Genomic DNA, 19,143 nt, shown 5'->3' with positions numbered 1-19,143 from the left:
TTGTAGAAAGTAATTGCATTGTTAGTCTTGGGGTTTTGGATATGTTATATATCAATTGAATTCATTTTGCGAAAAGTAATCTTAACATTTTTAAATATAATTTTGTTGCATGTATTTGTTATATCTCAGATTCCATATAGGTTTAAAACAAAAAATCTCTCACTTAAAAATTTAAGGGAAATATGTACACTGAAATAGGTTAGCTTTACTACTGTATGCACTGTAGACTTCTTTAACAAGCTATTTATTACACTAAAAATTTTGTTCATAGGTTTCTTTATCAAGAATGAGACTTTCTTGCATTCAGTAACTTTTATATTTCCTGTTACAGCGAATTCAGAAAATAAGTTGGCATGCACACTACCGTTTTACTGGATTTCTTTTTTTTCTAGTGTACTAGTATTCAACCACATGTATCATACAGTAATAAGAATTCCTTTTAATCCTACTTTTGTACTAATGGTTCTACTACACTAAATAATTATTTAATTAAATAATGCTCAAAAGAATATAGAAACATGTTCTGTAATTATTGGAGTTTTTCTGGATTTCTAACAATGCTACAAACATCATTAGAAATTAAACAAAGCTGATTGACATCTTTTCTGTGTGGAAACAAAGTAAAATTGAAACCTAAATTGCATGTTGTCTATTGAGAGAAAAAAAAAGAATAATAATCTGTTTCAATGGCAGAACCCTTGGTTTTTTATTGGTTATACATAATATAGGATTCGAAGTCAGAGAAAGCTGTTGGCAAATTTTGAAAGGGAAGATTGACAGATGGGCAAGAGAAGAGGATATTTGGCTTTCTATTTGGTAATTCTGTAACTAATGAAGACCAAAGGCAATAAGTAACTATAAATATTGTGCTTTGTCTGATTGATCATAATATTATGCTGCAAGAGGATAAAAAGGGACCTCAGCTTACCTTTCTCAGAAACATTGACAACCTCAGGTTGTCAGATTGAATTTGCAGTAAGCAATTGTGACACACTCAGGCTTGTTGTATATCAAACTATCTTCGGTGACTTTACTTTGTACTTTAGTACATGTGGGGTTGTTTGTAAAGTTTCTAGGTCAAGGAGTCATGGATAACTTTAAACAATACAATTAACATTTGTAAATTGTTACATGAAGTTGGTTTTCTGCATTCAATTCTTATTACTGAAAAAATGGATGTCAGAAAATTTTGCAAAAAACAACTTAAATCATAGGATTCCCAGGAATATGGATCTGTCATTGAGACAGGTGTACCAACTAAGAAGAATTGAAGATAAAATAGTCATACCAGAAGAACAGACAGAGGATAGACTTTTGAACCAAAGAGGCAGTGTGGATACTCCTAATCAAGAACATTAAGATACATTGGGTGAATCCACTAGCTTTGGATAGTTACATGAACTAAGTAGAAGTAGCAGTGGAAAATCAACTCTGTCTAGGCTGGATCATGGAATAGGTGGCCTGGCTGATGTATCCCAAACCCTGGACTCATTTAACATGGTTTCAAGGAGCACTTCTACTTTCCAAAGACCCATAAGGATATTTTTGGCTTAAATATTCTGCATCTACTGATAAAGTTTACTGTTTTGTCTGTCATTATTTTATTACAGGCTTTAAATATCAAAATGAGCAAGATTTTATGTTTGAATGGTTCATTGCATTGAAAAAATGCATGGATGAATCTGCAAAAAAAAACAATAGACTTCTCATACTTAAGCAGTTTCATGCACATTTGATCAATGCATTCAAATATAATACTTATTTAGCATCAAAGCCTTCTGAGAAAGCCCCCACAGAAGTGATACACCAGTATGTATGCAGACTCACACTGCTAAAAACCTGATTTTATTACCTGTGGCAGGCAAAGCACAGATAGCCTGTTGTGTAGCTTAGTGCTTAATTCAAAACAAACAAACAAACAGTAATGAACTGCATTAATGAAGATCACTGGCAGATTGTGGGAAAAATATGGAATACATAAGTACTTGCAGATATACTGGGACTTAACAGCTGTTCAAAATATAGCTCCGAGGTGTCATTGTGAAGGAGACACAGCTAAAAATAAAAATACTTTTTGAAATATTATGCTTCTTAAAAACTTATTTACAGATTCTAAAGAAACAAATGTGTGAATGACCTAAAAATGTCAAATATTTGCACAGCAGTCTACATGACACTATTTTTGGATGTCCTCAGTGACATGATTTTAGATGAAATAAAATAAGAGAAGCTCAGTATTTTTTAATTTAGTCAATGCACCTAAACACATATCCAAAAAAGAGTAGGTGAGTTTATACTTTGGTGATTTAATGATTCAGAAATTCATGAAGAATTTTTTGCCTTTGAAGTTGCTGCAGAGCCATTGGACAAATAGATTCTGGAGGATTTAAAGGACAATGGACTTTATCACAAACCTTACTTGTCAAAAATGCAATTGTACTTCTTTCATGAGCAGCAATTATTTTGGGTTTTAACAGAAAGCAAGACATCACATGTCAAACCATCTAATGTTCCACTTCTTAATTTGGTCATCATAGGAAGTGTGAAGCTATTCTTATGTTCATTCACAGTGGATTGATTTCAAAAGACAAAAACACATGCACCCAAATGAAAAGTCTGTACAATTTAAAGTAATGTCAGAAATTCTGTGGGCTTGACAGGTGTGTGCTGTAAGTGCAGCTGTAGCAAGGTTTGATTCTTTTAATAAATTTCTTTGGTGTGATCACATGACAGCAGTTGAGCCCATGCATTAAATGCTCAATCCATTTTGTTGCAACTTAACCAGACACTCATATACTCTATGCTGTTTCTGAGTGACATCTTACATGAAGCAAAAGAACCATCGGATATGCTGTAAAGTTCCAAGTTTGATTACTTGAAAGCAGCAGATCTGAGTCTTCTAGCAGAGTTGCATAGTCATTTATCTAAAGATAGATTGTTTTTATTAATTTCATTTAATTGTTAATTTCTAATTTATTTAAGCAATGTTGTGCCTTTTTTTTCATTTATGTTCTTGTGATAGAAGTCTGTGACCAATACTGATGATTTCAAGGAAAACTTATTTGTTCTATGCACTAATATTTCATATTATTTTAGGCCTGAAATATCTGTCGAAGATGAACCTGTCATCATTAATGCAATAGAGAAGTAAGTTTTTATCATTGTCTTTAGTTTATCATTTTTAGACGTAGACTTTGGCTTAATTCACTTGATGGGACTATTTTAGCTTTTTTATGACATGTGAATGCTTACACATATAATATTTAGCTGTATAAGTTATTTGTACTTATAACCAACACTGAGAAATCATTCAAAAGTCATTATGAGTAGATCATTTGGGTTATAATCTAATAATTTCATTGATTATATCTTTCTTTCAACAATGTGATACAAAAATAAAAGTTCTATGAACATTTGAAATTTTGTAATCTATCCTTTCCTGACAGGTCACGGGTTAAAGGCCATGTGATCTTGTTTGTTGACTTGCATTCAAAATTTTATTGAACCACTATTTTTGGAATCAAACCATAGATTATAATTCAAACTTTATATGGGTTAATTTCTTATTTTAAAAGTAAATATTATTAAATACATCTAAATATACACGAGTCATGTAGTATGTTGAATGCAGCCATTTTTAAATACTAAATCTGTAGTTTTGTACAAATTAGGAACTAAATTACTAATATTATCAAGCTAGAATATAAAATAAGAACCTCATATCTTTTTATTTTGCTGAGATGTGGCTTAGGTACTGAATCAAACACAGTGGCCCCATTCACCTCTTTCCATTTTTGAGAACTGTTCTGTATATATACTTGCTTCAATGTATGATATGTAAATAACCAATTAACAGCTTAGAATGTACCTAGAGTGGTTTTCTGAGCCATTTGGATCTGTTAAAAGGCTATCCCATCCTTTCAGTCCATAATATAGCATTAAGAGATGCAAGCTACTTAGACTAAACAACTGTATTTTAGTTGCAGTGATCAATGCAGGTTATCTTAATTGCAAACTCTGGCCATACATTCCAAACCTTCTCCGATGTTTCCAGCATCAGCAGTTTGGTCACTTCAAGACTTTATGTCGTAGTTCCTTGACATGTACTCGTTGCAGTGGCAAGGATCATGATGCCTTCGAGTGTGAAACGGACCCTCATTCCATCAGTTGAAATGGCTCTCACCCATCCTACTTTTGTTCTTGCCTTTCTTGGTTGGACGAAAAAGAGGTGCAGTGTTTGAAAACGATTCATAACATTACTTATCCCAAGGCTCGAAAATTGCTGTCCACCACCTCATCTCGGACGTGTGGCTGCACTTCATTCCATAACTACAGTTGGAGTGCAGACAGATCTTTCAGTGCTTCCAAAAGAATTGTTCTCCAAACAAATGAAAAGTCTTTTGACCTCCATGGTTAAAAACAGTTGATGAACCAACTTCAACACCCATCTCTCTGCCCCTTATATACATTCCAACAAGCCCCAACATCCACATCCTTTGGTTCCAGGTACAGGCATTTCCTCAGATACATCTTCTTCTCCCATCCCAAGATGCAATGCAAAACAATCATTCATTTACATCCTCAGTCACTGGAAACCCTTTCCAACAGCAAAGACCTGCCCAATCGACCCAGGGAAGGATCCATGGAGGTTGATAGACCTCCCTCAAATAAGAACAGTAAGGAAAAAAGACGTGGTCATAAACAGAAGGGTTCTCCACCTAGTTTGCCTACACATAAATAAAAATGACCACCCTGATACATTGGAATTGTCAACGTTTACGTTCTAATGTGGATGACATCAAAACATTAATTGCTTCCACCATCCTGTACGTTTTTCCTTAAAGGAAACATTTCTGAAACCTGCCGATACATTCACCTTTCGGCAATTTTCTTTGTACAGAAATGACAGGTTGCATGATGGACGAGTGCATGGAGGAGTGGCACTGTTGGTTGATCAGCATGAACTCACCATGTCTTTGCTACTCGACACACCGTTGGAAGTCGTGTCCATCCATATTTCCTTGGGTCATACCATCACTGTTTCTTCTCTCTACCTGTTGCCATCTCCATTTTTAATCCTGGGGGCTTTAATGGATATTGTCCCTTCTGGGAATTGCTGAAATTGTTAGGAGGGGTTTTTCTGTAGAGCATATGTTCTCTGATCACAACTTTTTCAATACTGGATCTTCTACTTATTTCCATGCACCTTGTCAGTCCTTTACTGTTGATCTCTCAATTTGCTCCCCTTCATTATTCTCCCATTTTTCATGGAGGGTTGACAATAATCCACAAGGCAGTGATCATTTTCTTATAATCTTGAGAGAGAGACTGGCCGTGGTCGATGCCACCCGACTCATGTGTCACGGTGGAAGCTGGATCAGGCAAACAGGCCCTTTTTCACTGCTCTTGCAGAACTTGATCTTGCCATTGTTGGTAAGTCATCAGTAGATGACTGTGTGGCAGCAGTAACTGACTATATTATACAAGCAGCTGCTCAATGTATTCCTAAAACCTCGACACATTTCCCTCTATATCCTCGTCCATGGTAGAATCCTGCCTGCCACATGGCATGGAAAGCTCAAAAAACGGGCCTGGGATACATTTCGTAGATATCCCACACTCTCGAACCGCATTTCCTTCCAGCAGGCCTATGCACATGCTCAATGGGTAAGACATCAAAGCCAGAAGGAATCTTAGATTAAGTGCACAACTGGCATATCTTCTACCACCACTTCCAAAGCTATATGGGACAAGATTCAAAAGGTTAGTGGACAATATAATTCTGTTCCCCTCTCGATCTTGCTCTCTGATGGCCAGGAAATAGCTGATACCCAGCTCTAGGTGAAAAGCAATACTCTAGGTGAAAGCTTTTGCCAGGTATCTAGCACTTCTGCTTCTTCCTTCACCCTCTTAGCCATCAAGACTCGAGCAGAGCAATCATCACTTTTCTTTCGAGTTGATTGTCGCTATGACTATAATCGTCCCTTTACACTGGTGGAACTCAAACTAGCCCTTCAACAGTCTGGCAGTACATCAGTTGGACCTGAAGGTATACACTAACACATGCTGTGCCATTTATCTCCTGCTTCTCTTGCTATTCTTCTGATTGTGTTTAACCGGATCTGGCAGGAGAATGTTTTTCCTGATGCCTGGCACCAGGCTATTGTCCTACCTTTCTCTAAGCCTGGGAAGGATCTCAAGATTCCTTCAAACTACTGTCCAATTGCTTTGATGAGCTGTCTCTGTAAGACCTTAGAGAGGATGGTTAATGCTCATCTTATTTGGTTCCTCGAATCAAACAACCTCCTCTCGCTTACCCAGTGTGGGTTCTGACGACAGTGCCCCACCATGGACCACCTCTTTCGACTTGAAATGTCAATCAGAGAAGCCTTTCTCAAATGACAACATCTTGTATCAATATTCTTTAACATTGAGGAGTTTATGATACAACATGGAGGTATGGCATTTTGCAAGACCTCCATATATATAGGTTATGTGGCCATTTGCCCATTTTTTATTAAACATTTTTTAATAGACAGGAGATTCCAAGTTCGTGTGGGTTCGACTCTTTCCCATTCTTTTCTGCAGGAACTTGGAGTCCCTCAGGGCTGTGTTCTGAGTGACACACATTTCAGTATAAAAATTAATGCCATTACAGAATAACTTCTTCTCACTGTTGGAAACGGGCTCAATGTCGACGACTTTCACATCTATGTCAGTCGTTGAACATGAGGTATATTGAGCAGCAGCTACAGACTGCCCTCAATAGTTTACTGAAGTGGACCACAGCAAACAGCTTTAACTTCTCTCTCTCTAAAACTGTTTGCATGCACTTTTGCTGCCAACGGGGTATTCACCCTCATCCTGAATACTGTATCAGTGAAGTTGTGCTGCATGTGGTCCCTGAGACAAAGTCCTTGGGGCTTATCTTTGACCGTAAGCTGACCTTTATACCACACATCTAGCAGCTACAGGTCAAATGTACAAGAGCACTGAACACCATCCGTGTCCTCTCTTCCACCACTTTAGAAGCGGATCGACATTCTATGCTAAAGACATATTGTTCTCTTATTCGATAGAAAATCGATTATGGATCACTGGTCTATGGCTTTGCCAGACCATTGGCTTTAAAGATGCTGGACCATATTCATCAGCAAGGACTTTGGCTCTGCACTGGGGCTTTCCACACTTCCCCAGTTCAGAGCTTATACAGAGTCTCCTAAACCTTCTTTGCACCTCTGCTGTTTGAAACTGTCTTTACTATATGCTTCCGAAACTTCATTCCTTACCAAAGCATCTCACATGTGGTTGTGTTTTCCTTTCTTGGTGGGCCATACTTTTTCAGAACAGATGGTCTGCCATTGCTCCTTTAGGCCTTCATATCCAGGCGCAGTTGGATGAATTGGGTCTGTCCTTGGATAACATTGCTGTATCCACTGGTCAGCCCATCCCACCATGGCTTCTTACAGTCCCCAAATGTGACCTATCTTTAAGTCAGCTGAGAAAAGCAGCACTCCCGATTGGAAATGCTGTCTGCTATTTGCTGAAAATCTTTTGAACCATCCTTCCATTCATATTTATACAGATGGTTCAAAACCAGGTGACTGTATGGGCTGTGCCATGGTTTGTTGTGGTTTGGAGGTTGTGTGCAGAATCCCCCTCTGTAGCTTCTGTGTTCACTACTGAACTGTACGCCATTTCTCTTTCCCTGGATCACATAGAAGCTAAACAGTACTCAAACTGCACTATTTATACTGACTTGCTTAGTATTCTACTGGCCCTGGAATTGCTTCATGTTAGTTCACACCCTGTTCTTGCTGATATTCAAAACTGACTGGCCCAATAATCTTTAACATCTATTTCCATCCAGTTTTTCTGGATACTGGGCCATATTAGTATTTGTGGGAACAAGCTCGTTGATGCTGCAGCAAAATCTATGCCTGTTCCTTACGTGGACTATGGTCCTGTATTCAAGGCTCGACTCTGTGCCAGTTGGCAGTCGACTTGGAATGAGCAACGTGACAACTAGCTTTTCTAAATAAAACCTGGTATTGTACTTTGGCCGTGTTCATAAGGATTGGAAAAAGGAGGTTATTCTAACTAGACTACACATTGGTCATAGTTTTTTAACTCATCATTTTCTTTTATCTGGAACTGATGCACCATTGTGTAGTCTGTGTGATACTCAGACCACAGTAAACCACATTTTACTTTCTTGTCATCATTATGACTCAACGACAGAGCCATTTTTACCATATTTTGTCCCAGGGTTTGTCCATAACAGACAGTGTTATTGGTGATGGTGACATTGTCCACCATGGAAATGTTTTTAGTTTTTTAAAGGCCATTAATCTTTTTAATGCTATCTAAGTGTTTTTAATTTATACCTTACACCTTTCTTAATGTGGCTCCCTTTTAAAAATCACAGTTCATCTAGTTTGATTTGAAATCAGAAACTGGCTGTAACATTCAATAACTTGAAACCAGGACTGGAAAGGCCAACTTCAGGTGACTAATGCTGATGTTTGAACTACTCGTTAGTCATCCTGGTGAGTTGTTATTATTATAATATTTCTACATGTTTTTTAAAACTTTTTTATTACTTTCCTTTTTGAAAATGGCCATAACATCAAATACCTCGAAACCAAGACTGGAAAGACCAATTTCAGGTGACTGATGATGGTTTTTATACTTACCTGTTAGCTTCCTGGTGTGTTAAGATAATCACAGTTACTCTACACAAAGTCCTTTACAACTTGAATTACTGTAGTTTTTCTCTTAACATTGTAGATTAGATGTAAACATTAGATTTATGCTATTTGTGTGTTGTTTTTTTTAAACTTTGTTTTGTTTTACCTTAATTTCCTTTTATGAATTTTACTAAATTTAATTTTAACTTTTTACCAGATGTTTGGCACAGATAGCCTAGCTGCTTTGTGCTGTAAAACACTAAATCAACCAACCAACCAATTTATGTTACAAATGAAATAATACCATCATTGAGCAAAAGTCATGGGCCTGTTAGTGTTTCGTCAGTTGTGGGAAATGTTTTTGAAAGTCTAATAAACTATGCTTTGCAAAGTCATTTAACAAAGTTTAGAATTTTATTGGGTAATCAACTTGTATTTCTTAAGGAAAAGTTTTGCCTTAAAATTCTTTTGATATTCTTTGAAAATGTTACTGCATGTGTGAATGAGGGTAATGATGTAGATTTGGTGTATTTGGATTTTCAGAAAGCATTTGACAAAGTGCCAAATAAAAGGCTTGTAAAGAAACTTTTGTATCTTCAGATGTAGGGGATGAGTTAACTAATTGGACAGAAGAGTGGCTAGATAGAAGATAACATAAGGTTGTTATAATTGGAGTTCAGTCAAACTGGATTAATGTTGCAAGTGGTTTACCTCAGAGCTCAGTCGTAACATAATGACACAGATGAAGGAATGGTCAATAAATTACTTAAATGTACTTATGATATTAAGGTCTTGGGTATTATTGGCTGTGAAGAGAATGCTGCTGTTTTACAAAGGGGAGTTAGATCATTTAATGAGTTGGGCAAATAAATGGCAGATGGGTTTGAATTATAATAAATGCAAGATAATGTATGTGGATTATCAACATTTGAATTATAAGTATAATTTGGATGGGAATAACCTTAAGAGGGTCATGAAGAAAAAGGATTTTGGTGTAATGGTTGATCAGTCTCTTAAGCCATTCAAGCAGTGTGCTGTTATTATTGGTAGGACAAATTGGATTTTAGGTTGTATCTACAGAAATATTGAATACAAGCCTAAAGTGGTTATAATTTCATTGTATTGGTCACTTGTTATGCCACATTTGGAATATTGTGTTCAGTTTTGAATTCCTTACCTTAGAAAAGACATTGAATTGTTAGAAAGGGTGCAGAGGAGGGTTACTAAAATGGTACCTAAGGTGGAGGGGTTGTCATATGAGGAGAGGCTGAAATCTTTCATATTGTTTCTCTTGGGGAAAAGAAAGTTAGAAGGTATCTGATTTAAGTGTTTAAGATTGTAAAAGAAATTGATAATGTTAATGCATCAACATTTTAATACTTCACAGTGAGAATTAATGAATTAGGGGACACAATTATAGATTTGGGCAATGTGGAAGCTGTCTTCAGCTAAGATGGTTTTATTTTTCAAATAGGGTGATTGGCTTGTGGAATAGATTGACTTCAAATGTTGTGGAGACAGTAAACTTTGAGTTTGAAAGAAAGCTTGATTGATATAAAAATAAGGGTTAGCTTTACATTTTTTATTATTAATACTTTTAATTTGGCTTGAGGATGGGACAACTCAGGTGGACCAAGAGGTCCCTTGTTGTCCTTAAACATTGTTATGTTAATAAAAGTTCCTTTACATTTGAGTAGCAGCAACTTGATAATTTTAACTATTGCCAGAATAGAGTTTATTTTAATTGTTCTTTATTCTGTGTTATCCATCTTCTGTTGTAAATGTTCCAAACAAGATTATTTAAAGTGGGTACAGTTAATACAGTGTAAACAGTTTGTATTTCTAAGAATAAACTTTTGTAAACAATTTTTAAATAATATAATTAAGTACAGGGACAGCATTGATGCCTTGCAGGTAGTATCCTCCTTATGCTGGTCATATTTTAACAAATCTTAAAATTATAGAACAGTAAAAGTTTTATTAAATGTAAACATATGAAGGCCCAACTGATGGATGAACTGTAAAATTAAAGTAACTTCTAAATCAAGGTAAGTCATCATACTTTTGTGAACCAAGTTAATACATCATGTAATTAAACACACTAATAATTTATAACTTTAAAAGTGGTGAATAATAATATAATCATTAAACTTGTACCAACCCTCAATCATCATAACCTTTTAAGTTTTGCATGCTTCTGTTGTAGCAAACTGTTTCATGTTTGTTGTTTTTATCTAAGCCTGCAGTTACAAAAAAATGTTCGTACCTCTGCGTCATGAGTAGTATTTTCCTCATAACTTAAAAAGTATCATGATTAGGCTAATACACGTATAATGTATTATAAATATTATACCAACACACATCTACATAAATTTTTATGTAAATTGAATGACAAATAAACTGTTTATAAACAAATAACCAAACATAGGAGGGGCAGAAAATGTTCGTGCATCTACTTTAATGGTCAGTTGTGTTGCCTTTCAGGTGAATTACTTGGCGCAATCTCTTCTCATAGCTCTCCATGATCATTTGACAGTACTTGACTGGTATTTTCTTCCATTCTTCCTTACAGAAGGCCTCCAAATCTTGCAAGTTTTTCGGACGACACTGATGAACCCTGGTCTTCAACTCATGCCAAACGTTTTCAATAGGGTTGAGATCTGGTGACTGTGATGGCCACTCCAGAACGCTTATATGGTACTTCTGCAACCAGGATTGCACATATTTTGATGTGTGCTTAGGGTTATTGTCGTGCTGGAAGATCCAACGACGTCCAAGCCGCAAGTTCCAAGCATCATTCTTTGTATAAGTGCCTAATGTATCAACATACTCTTCTTTTTCATGATTCCATTGACGTGGTGAAGGCTGCCCCATAGCATGATTGAGCCATCTCTGTGTTTAACTGTAGGGATGTGTTTTTTGGAAGATTTTGTTCCCCCTTCTTACAGAAAGTATTGCCAACATCATCGTGGCCGAAAAGCTGGATGTTAGTCTCGTATGACCAAAGTATACTCTTTCAATAGGTAAAGAGTTCATCTACATGCTTTCTTGCATACCTCAATTGTTCTTCTAAATGAACAGGCTTTAAATATGGAGTTCTACGAGGACGGCATGCTTTGAACCCAGAAGAGCATAACATGTTCATAACTGTAGAGGTGCTTACTTCAACCCCAGTTTCCCTTACCAGTTTCTGTATGTCGTTACGTGTTAAACGAGGGTTCCTACTAACTTCTCTGAGAACCTTCCTCTTGGTTCTCTCTAGAATTTTGATGTGGCGTCCGGAACGAGGGAGGTTAGCAGTTCATCCTGTAAGCTTAAACTTGGCAATTATGCTTTGAACAGTAGATTTTGGCACATTAAGTTGTGTAGCAATACCGGAAAGAGACACACGAGACTTGTATTTTACAATAATTTGTTTTTTAAAATCACTTGACAGTTGTTTCCTGTTCGCCATGATGACCAAGCAGATAATGACGGAGATGGTGCTAAATTGCCGGAAGTACATGTTTTGCTGGCTAAATTTCAATAATTATGAACCCAGTGTCTAGTTTTGGAATGGTATAATGTAGTTTATTCACCAAACTAAACAAAATTTTTACGGGAATATCAGTTTTTTCAGATTCTCTGAAGTGTACAAACACTTTCTGCTCTTCCTATTTTTGGTTATTTGCTTATAAACAGTTTATTGTCGTTTAATTTACATAAAAAGTTATGAAGATATGTGTTAGTATAATATTTATAATATATAATACGTGTATTAGCCTTATCATGATAGTTTTTAAGTTATGAGCAAAAAACTACTTGGGACGCATGGGTACAACACTTTCTGTTGTAACTGTAGGTTATTATTATCTTCATTAGTTTTGTGACTGTCTTAAAAAAATTCTTAGTTAAACCTGGTACAAAGGCCTAACCAGCATAAGCTATTTCTGTCACAAGTATACAAAAGAAAAAAAAGAGCTGAAAATCAAAACTGTCCAGCACCTTGTATTATGAGATGTATCCATCCTTGATGAACGGTATAGTAGGGCAAGATTTTTTAAGCAATATGCAAATATGCAGTTTTTCAAAACAAATTTTATATATTTATATGCAAAAAACGGCTTGTTTGGATCGAGAAAATATTTTACATAGAAGAGCGAACAACGTTTCGACCTTCTTCGGTCATCGTCAGGTTCACAAAGAAAGAGGTAACTGACCGGAAGCTGACCACATGTTTGAAAGGGGTTGTGTAACTGTGTGTCGAAATGTAGAGGGCGGTATTAGATGTTTGAATATATAATTTTATTTATTTTATTATATTAATATAGGTATAAAGGCGTTCCTTTATATTGGTTTAATTTGGGTTTATGTTGTTGTATAAGTAAGGCTTCTTTAATTTTGCGTTTGTTTATGTTTGTTTCTTTATTTAGTATTTGAGTGTTTTCTATGGTTATGTTGTGTTTATTTGACTTGCAGTGTTCGAAAACGTGTGAAGGTGACTTTTTATGTTCTTTGAATCTGGTTTCCATTTTTCTACTTGTTTCTCCAATATAGAAGTCGTGGCAGTTATCACATTGTATTTTATAAATAATGTTGGTGTGGTGTTTGTCAGTGTAGTTTTACATAGTATAGACCTCAGTTTTGTGCGGGGTTTTTGAATAAATTTGGTATTAACTGGAATGTCATATTTTGTTACTAATTTTTGCCAAATGTTGGTTATTTGTTTGCTGATGTCAGGAATATATGGTATACAGCAGTATATGGTTTCTTGGTTTTTCGATTCTTTGTGAACCTGACGATGACCGAAGAAGGTCGAAACGTTGTTCGCTCTTCTATGTAAAATATTTTCTCGACCCAAACGAGCCGTTTTTTGCATATAAATTTCTCAACAAGTGGGTTTCTCGACATCACTGATTGAAATTTTATATATATTATAACCATAATTTTTTAAAAAGCAAAAACAAAGTGCATTAAAATTAAAAATTAAACAAAATATGCTGCAATTTTAAAGAAGATTCTAGGGTACAAGCTACAGTGTGGGTTTATAAAATGTATTGTAGGTTTTGGAGGTGACTGAAGGAGTAGGACTTGCATTGCAGTGGGGATACGCCATTTATCAGTCTTAACCTCCAATTTGCTAGTCTCACATAAGAAAATTAGAAATTAGGAGAGCATGATGTTGGTGCTGAAGCCCACACTACCCCATTTCTATATCACCCCTCACTGCCTGCAGGTAACTGGGGGAAGAAGGTGACTTCTCTCCCAAGTTAAAGAAAAAATGAAGGTTATAATATATTAATCAGTGGTGGGATTTGCTGTTTGTAATGTGGTCCTTCCTCATGATATTACTCGTATTTAATTTCATTTAAATGTATTTATTTAGTTTCACTCAAATATATATTAGTATAAAATATACTTTGTTGTTCAAAATCATTATGGTATCTTTTCCTACCTCTTATCACTGATGAGCTAACAGTATCTGAAATAAAATGAAATTTTTGACTTATCAGCCTAGATTTCATACTTGTTTTTATCAGATTGCACACACAAAATGTCTTTTTATGCTCTTGGCTGTTCCCCTTACAAAAAAAAAAATAATTAGCAGTTGTTTCCACAATAAGCTTTAGTTAAGTAAGATGATCATCTATAATTTCAGAAAGTAAAGAACTTAAATGAATATCATATGTTTGACTCTAATACATTTTGAGCTTATACAACAAAATTTAATTTGTGACAAGTGTCTCAATTCACCATGTTATGTGCTGAGCATGTCTCTCTAAGCCACATTTTAATCATATCAGAAGAGTCCATTTATTTGTTTAAAATGTATTTAGAGAAAGCATATTGCTTTGTTTCTGTTTAGTTCATTTGATAATATTGAACAAACTTTTTTATATATATTTTTTTATTATCCTTTAATTTACCCTAATAGTTCTTCATGAAAACTGGTGATATGAGTATAAGTGCTTTGACCATTACTGTGCCATATTTTAGCTGGTGGTAGGCAAAATATCTTGTTATCATTGAATAAGTTGGATGTAGAGTGGTTGACACACAACATATTCTCTTAAACTTGACCCCTGCTAGTACAGTGGAATGTGTGCAGAATTATAATGCTAAAATCAGGGGTTTTATTTCCTTTGGTGGGCTCAGCAGATAGCCTGATGTGGCTTTGTTATTAAAAACAAAACAAAACAAAACTCTTACTTCCTGTCATTGGTTCACAGAATTACTATTGAAATTATTTCCTTCTGATACTGTGGTTGCTTGACCAACTCATGTAGCATGAAGAGTAAGTTGTAATATTTTGCCAGGTCTTCTGAAAGACTGTGAAAGAAATAATAATAAAAAGTCTTTTATTAGGACAACATTACATTTACAGACTTACGATGCTAAATTCTGATGTTTGAATCCCTGTAATGGACACAGCAAAAAGCCCATTATGACTTTGCTTTAAAATAAACATAATCAGACAAAATATACAGAAAATAATAATGAATGTACTTATAAATAATCATTCTAAAAATGATATGTTGTGTATTTAATTGTTACCTAAAAATAAATTTAAATAAAATTATTGATAATTACTACTTAATGTAATTCATACCATTACAACTTTTTTTGTGAAAAATTGATGATGTAAGTAGTGTTTAAAATGCTTCTGCACTTGTCATATCCCAACCACTTGGATAAGGCAGATGTAATATAGTATCCCATATAACTTATTCAATAAAGGAATATTCCTTCTGCTGTTTCACATGTTTTGTACCTCAATTTTCTATAGCATTCAGAAAACTGCACTTCATTGTGATGTAAATAACATAAAAAATAACTTAAATGTGCAGCTTAGTCAAGATGAAAATTACAAAGTTGTTAATTCTGAATAACTTTCATGCACTTACACTTGAAAAATTCATCTTATCATGTAGTTAACTTATTATAAACCAAGTTAGAATAGATACTTAAGGAAATTGCAAGAAAACAGTTTTATATTCTTAAAAAAGCCATATACATTTTATAAATATATTTCAGAGTAGTTTCAGAACACCCAGAAGTCAAACTTATAGATAAACCTGCCCAAGGTTCCAGTATGGAAGGATCCATTGTTGTGAGTGATCCTGGAAGGTCCATGAGGTAAACTGTACTCTTTTTTTTTTTTTTTTTTTTGTGATGATTAGAAACTCACTTGAAAAACAAATGCAGCTCAGAACAACTGGTATGAGTATTAACACTTTTATTGATAAGCAGATAACGTTTTGACCTTCCTATGTTATGTTCAGGTAAACAGAGAGAGGATTGCAACTGACCATTGCAAGGCACATTTAGGGATGAGAGTATAAATGGGTACAAGATTGTAGGGGGTGTTGCAGTGGGATGTTAGGTTATTAATTAGTATAGGTATAAAGGTGTTCCCATATATTGGTCTAATTTTGGTTTTACTTGTTGTATGAATAGGGCTTGTTTGATTTTGCAATTGTTTATGTTTCCTTATGTAGTATCTGGGTGTTTTCTGTAGTTATGTTGTGTTTTTATTTGCAGTGTTCAAAAACATGTGAAGGTGTTTTTTGTGTTCTTTGAATCTAGTTTCCACTTTTCTGCTTGTTTCTCCAATACAGAAGTCATGACAGTTTTTGCATTGTATTTTATAATTTATGTTGGTGTTGTGTTTGTCAGTGTAATTTTTACATGGTATTGACTTTAGTTTTGTACCTGGTTTTTGTATAAATTTAGTGTTTACTGGAATGTTGTGTTTTGTTACAAGTTTTTTTCCAAATGTTGGCTATTTTTTGCTGATGTCAGGAACATATGGTATACAGCAATTTAAGGTTTTGTAGTTTGTTGTGTGTGTGTGTGTGTATTTTTTTTTTCCTAAGATTTTTGGAGGAAATTTATTGATGTTGATGAAGTATTGTTTTATTTTGTTGATTTCATCATTAATTTTTTAGAACACCTAAATAATACTGAGTTGGGTATCCTTTGCCTCAGCAGTAACCTAAATTCAGTATGCAATAGATTTCATGATATGCAGGAGTTTTGTTCAAGTGAAGCCCATTTGTCAAAGTGTGTAGTCTGCATTGAATTCACAGACGTCAGCTTTATTATTTGGGCAAGTGTAAGATTGAAGATAATCTAAGATATGTCTGTCACATGATACACATGTGGTGACTTTGCTGGTGGTCATGAAAGACAACTGAATTTTCAATCTTTGTCATTAGGGTTTGCACAAGTCTTTAAAATCATAGAAATTCATGGAAAATGAACTATCAGAATGTCAGTAATGGATGTTTTGGAGATAGGCTCTTTTTAAGCTATGGTCTTGGAAAACTTAAATTTTTGTTTTAGTTAAAATATCCAAAAAAAATATTAAACATTTCAAAAAACAAAAGTCTGGTATCAAAATCAATTTTGTGAATGCTTCCTGTTGGCCATTATGAATATTATGCATCACAAGATCCAAGACTGTTGTAGACTTTAATAGTGAGCATGTTTGATGAACAAAAATGAGAGGGAGTTAAGTTTAATTCTAGTTGGTAGGATTTGAAACATGGAGTAGATTTCTGGAAAAAAGGCTTGGAAATTTGTTTTGTAAGATCTGTTTGAATCTTATGTCATGTTCTTTGAAACAATTTTGGACAAGGAAAATAAATTGTTGCATTATTGTCTTGGAATAGTGTGGTAACTATTACCAATAATGATATTTTGAAACTTCAATTTTATTCATTGTTCTATAGGAATCAAAGGGCCAAATGTTTATAATCATGGCAGTTTTTACTGGATAAATAGGATTAGTAGGTAAAGTGCATTTTATGTTTGTAAAGAAAAAAAGTTAAAGCATGACAATGAGACAGTTCATTTGTTAACTTCTTTTGCATCATGGGTTAAAGGCCATGTTATCATGTTTGTTGACTTGCATTCAAAATTTTATTGTACTACTATTCTATGAATCAAATTGGAGATTATAATTCAAACTTCAATATTATATACAAGTTCATTTTTTAAAGTAAAAGTAAATATTAAAATAGCACACCTTAATATAGATTTTAGTAAGTTGCATGGTGTGTTGAATGCAGTTATGCTTAAAATTAGATGTTGGTGATTTAAAAATACTGAGTTTATAGTTTTGTAAAAATTAGGATCTCAAGTTACTAATATGATCAAGCTAGAATATAAAATAAGTGATAACTTTTTATTTTGCTGAGATGTGGCATACATACTGAATGAAACACAGTAACCTGATTCATCTCTTCCCATTTTTAAAAACTGTCCTTTATATATACTTATTTCAATATATGATATGTTAATAACCAATCAATAGCTTATAATGTAGCCAGAGTAATTTTTCGAGCCATTTTGATCTGTGAAAAGGCTACCATATTCTTTTGATCTAATATTCCAAGGAGATAGGCTGTCTCTTTAGTCTTCTCGAAGTTTCATATTTTTATAAATTTAAATACCTTCTAGTTACTAAGCTTAATGAATTAAAGTGCAATTCTGTGGTATCAATGTAGTTATTTATGATTTTTTGGTTATTCAGCTGTATATATAAAACCTAAAAAAATGTTTGATATCCTCCACAGATGAAGTTTTAAAAGGCCTAGCAACATATGTATACAGTGACCAAGTTCAAAGGTCATAGGTAGAAGAGATAATTGTTTGCTTTACTTCTTTATTTATTGTTCTGTATTTTATAAAAAGTAAATTTAATTTATTTCTAAATAGTAATAATTTATATACATGTATAATGTATAATAATTGAAATGTAACTGTATATTACAAAATACTAATCTACTAAAACACAGCCAAGACAGGGAAGTCTAATAGTAATTTTTTTATGCTATTGGATATGTAACATGAGTGCAAATGTGCAGCATCAGTACAAGTTATGTAATGTTTAGCTAAGCATCACTGAAAGGTGAATACAATAAAAGTAATATATATATGAGACTGAAGTTACTTAGACTAAAGATCTGTGTTTTTGTGTTATAATATGTTATTCTAGCATGAAAAATTAAAAATTTATATTATTATTGTTTTTTTTTACGGTGGTTACGAGGCTGCTTAATTGATAGACCCCACATACTTAGAGTATAGAAAATAACATAAAATATAAAGTGTTACTGAAAACAAACATTTGAAATGTATTTAGGAGGTTTTGGAGACTGCAAAAATAATTGAGGTGAAGAATAGTTTTTTATCATAATATAAAGTCACTTTGCATTCAGACTAGTAATGAAAGAGACTCAATGCTTTCACAAACAAATATTTAGTAAAATCATTTCATTAAAAATCTGATTTTATGTTTATAAAGAAAAAAACTTGTAATATTTTTTTTGGACATAGGAATTATTAATATATCTCTAACAGAAATTTGCAAAGAACTAGTATGTAAATATAACCTTAACATAGTGTCTAGATTTATTTTTAATGGAAATGAAAACTAACCACAATGTCAAGGATATAATGAAACCCA

At 34.1% G+C, this 19,143-nt stretch overlaps 1 protein-coding gene across 6 annotated transcripts in view; it reads left to right on the top strand.

Moving 5' to 3' along the window:
- Positions 1-19,143, top strand: part of LOC143253266 (ribonuclease P protein subunit p38-like) — a 35,199-nt gene that overhangs the window by 10,839 nt on the left and 5,217 nt on the right. For 5 of the 6 annotated variants that reach the window (XM_076506835.1, XM_076506834.1, XM_076506833.1 and 2 more), the window contains exons 3-4: positions 3,097-3,147; positions 15,705-15,806. In XM_076506835.1, the coding sequence (XP_076362950.1) occupies positions 3,097-3,147; positions 15,705-15,806 (153 nt within the window). The remainder of the gene's footprint in view (positions 1-3,096; positions 3,148-15,704; positions 15,807-19,143) is intronic. The other variant, XM_076506838.1, reaches the window with a different exon arrangement.

Source organism: Tachypleus tridentatus, chromosome 6 (assembly GCF_004210375.1).
Source record: "Tachypleus tridentatus isolate NWPU-2018 chromosome 6, ASM421037v1, whole genome shotgun sequence".
Taxonomy (NCBI): Eukaryota; Metazoa; Arthropoda; class Merostomata; order Xiphosura; family Limulidae; genus Tachypleus; species Tachypleus tridentatus.
The sequence above is the reverse complement of the archived record's forward strand: the minus strand, read 5'-3'. Positions and strand labels throughout refer to the sequence as shown.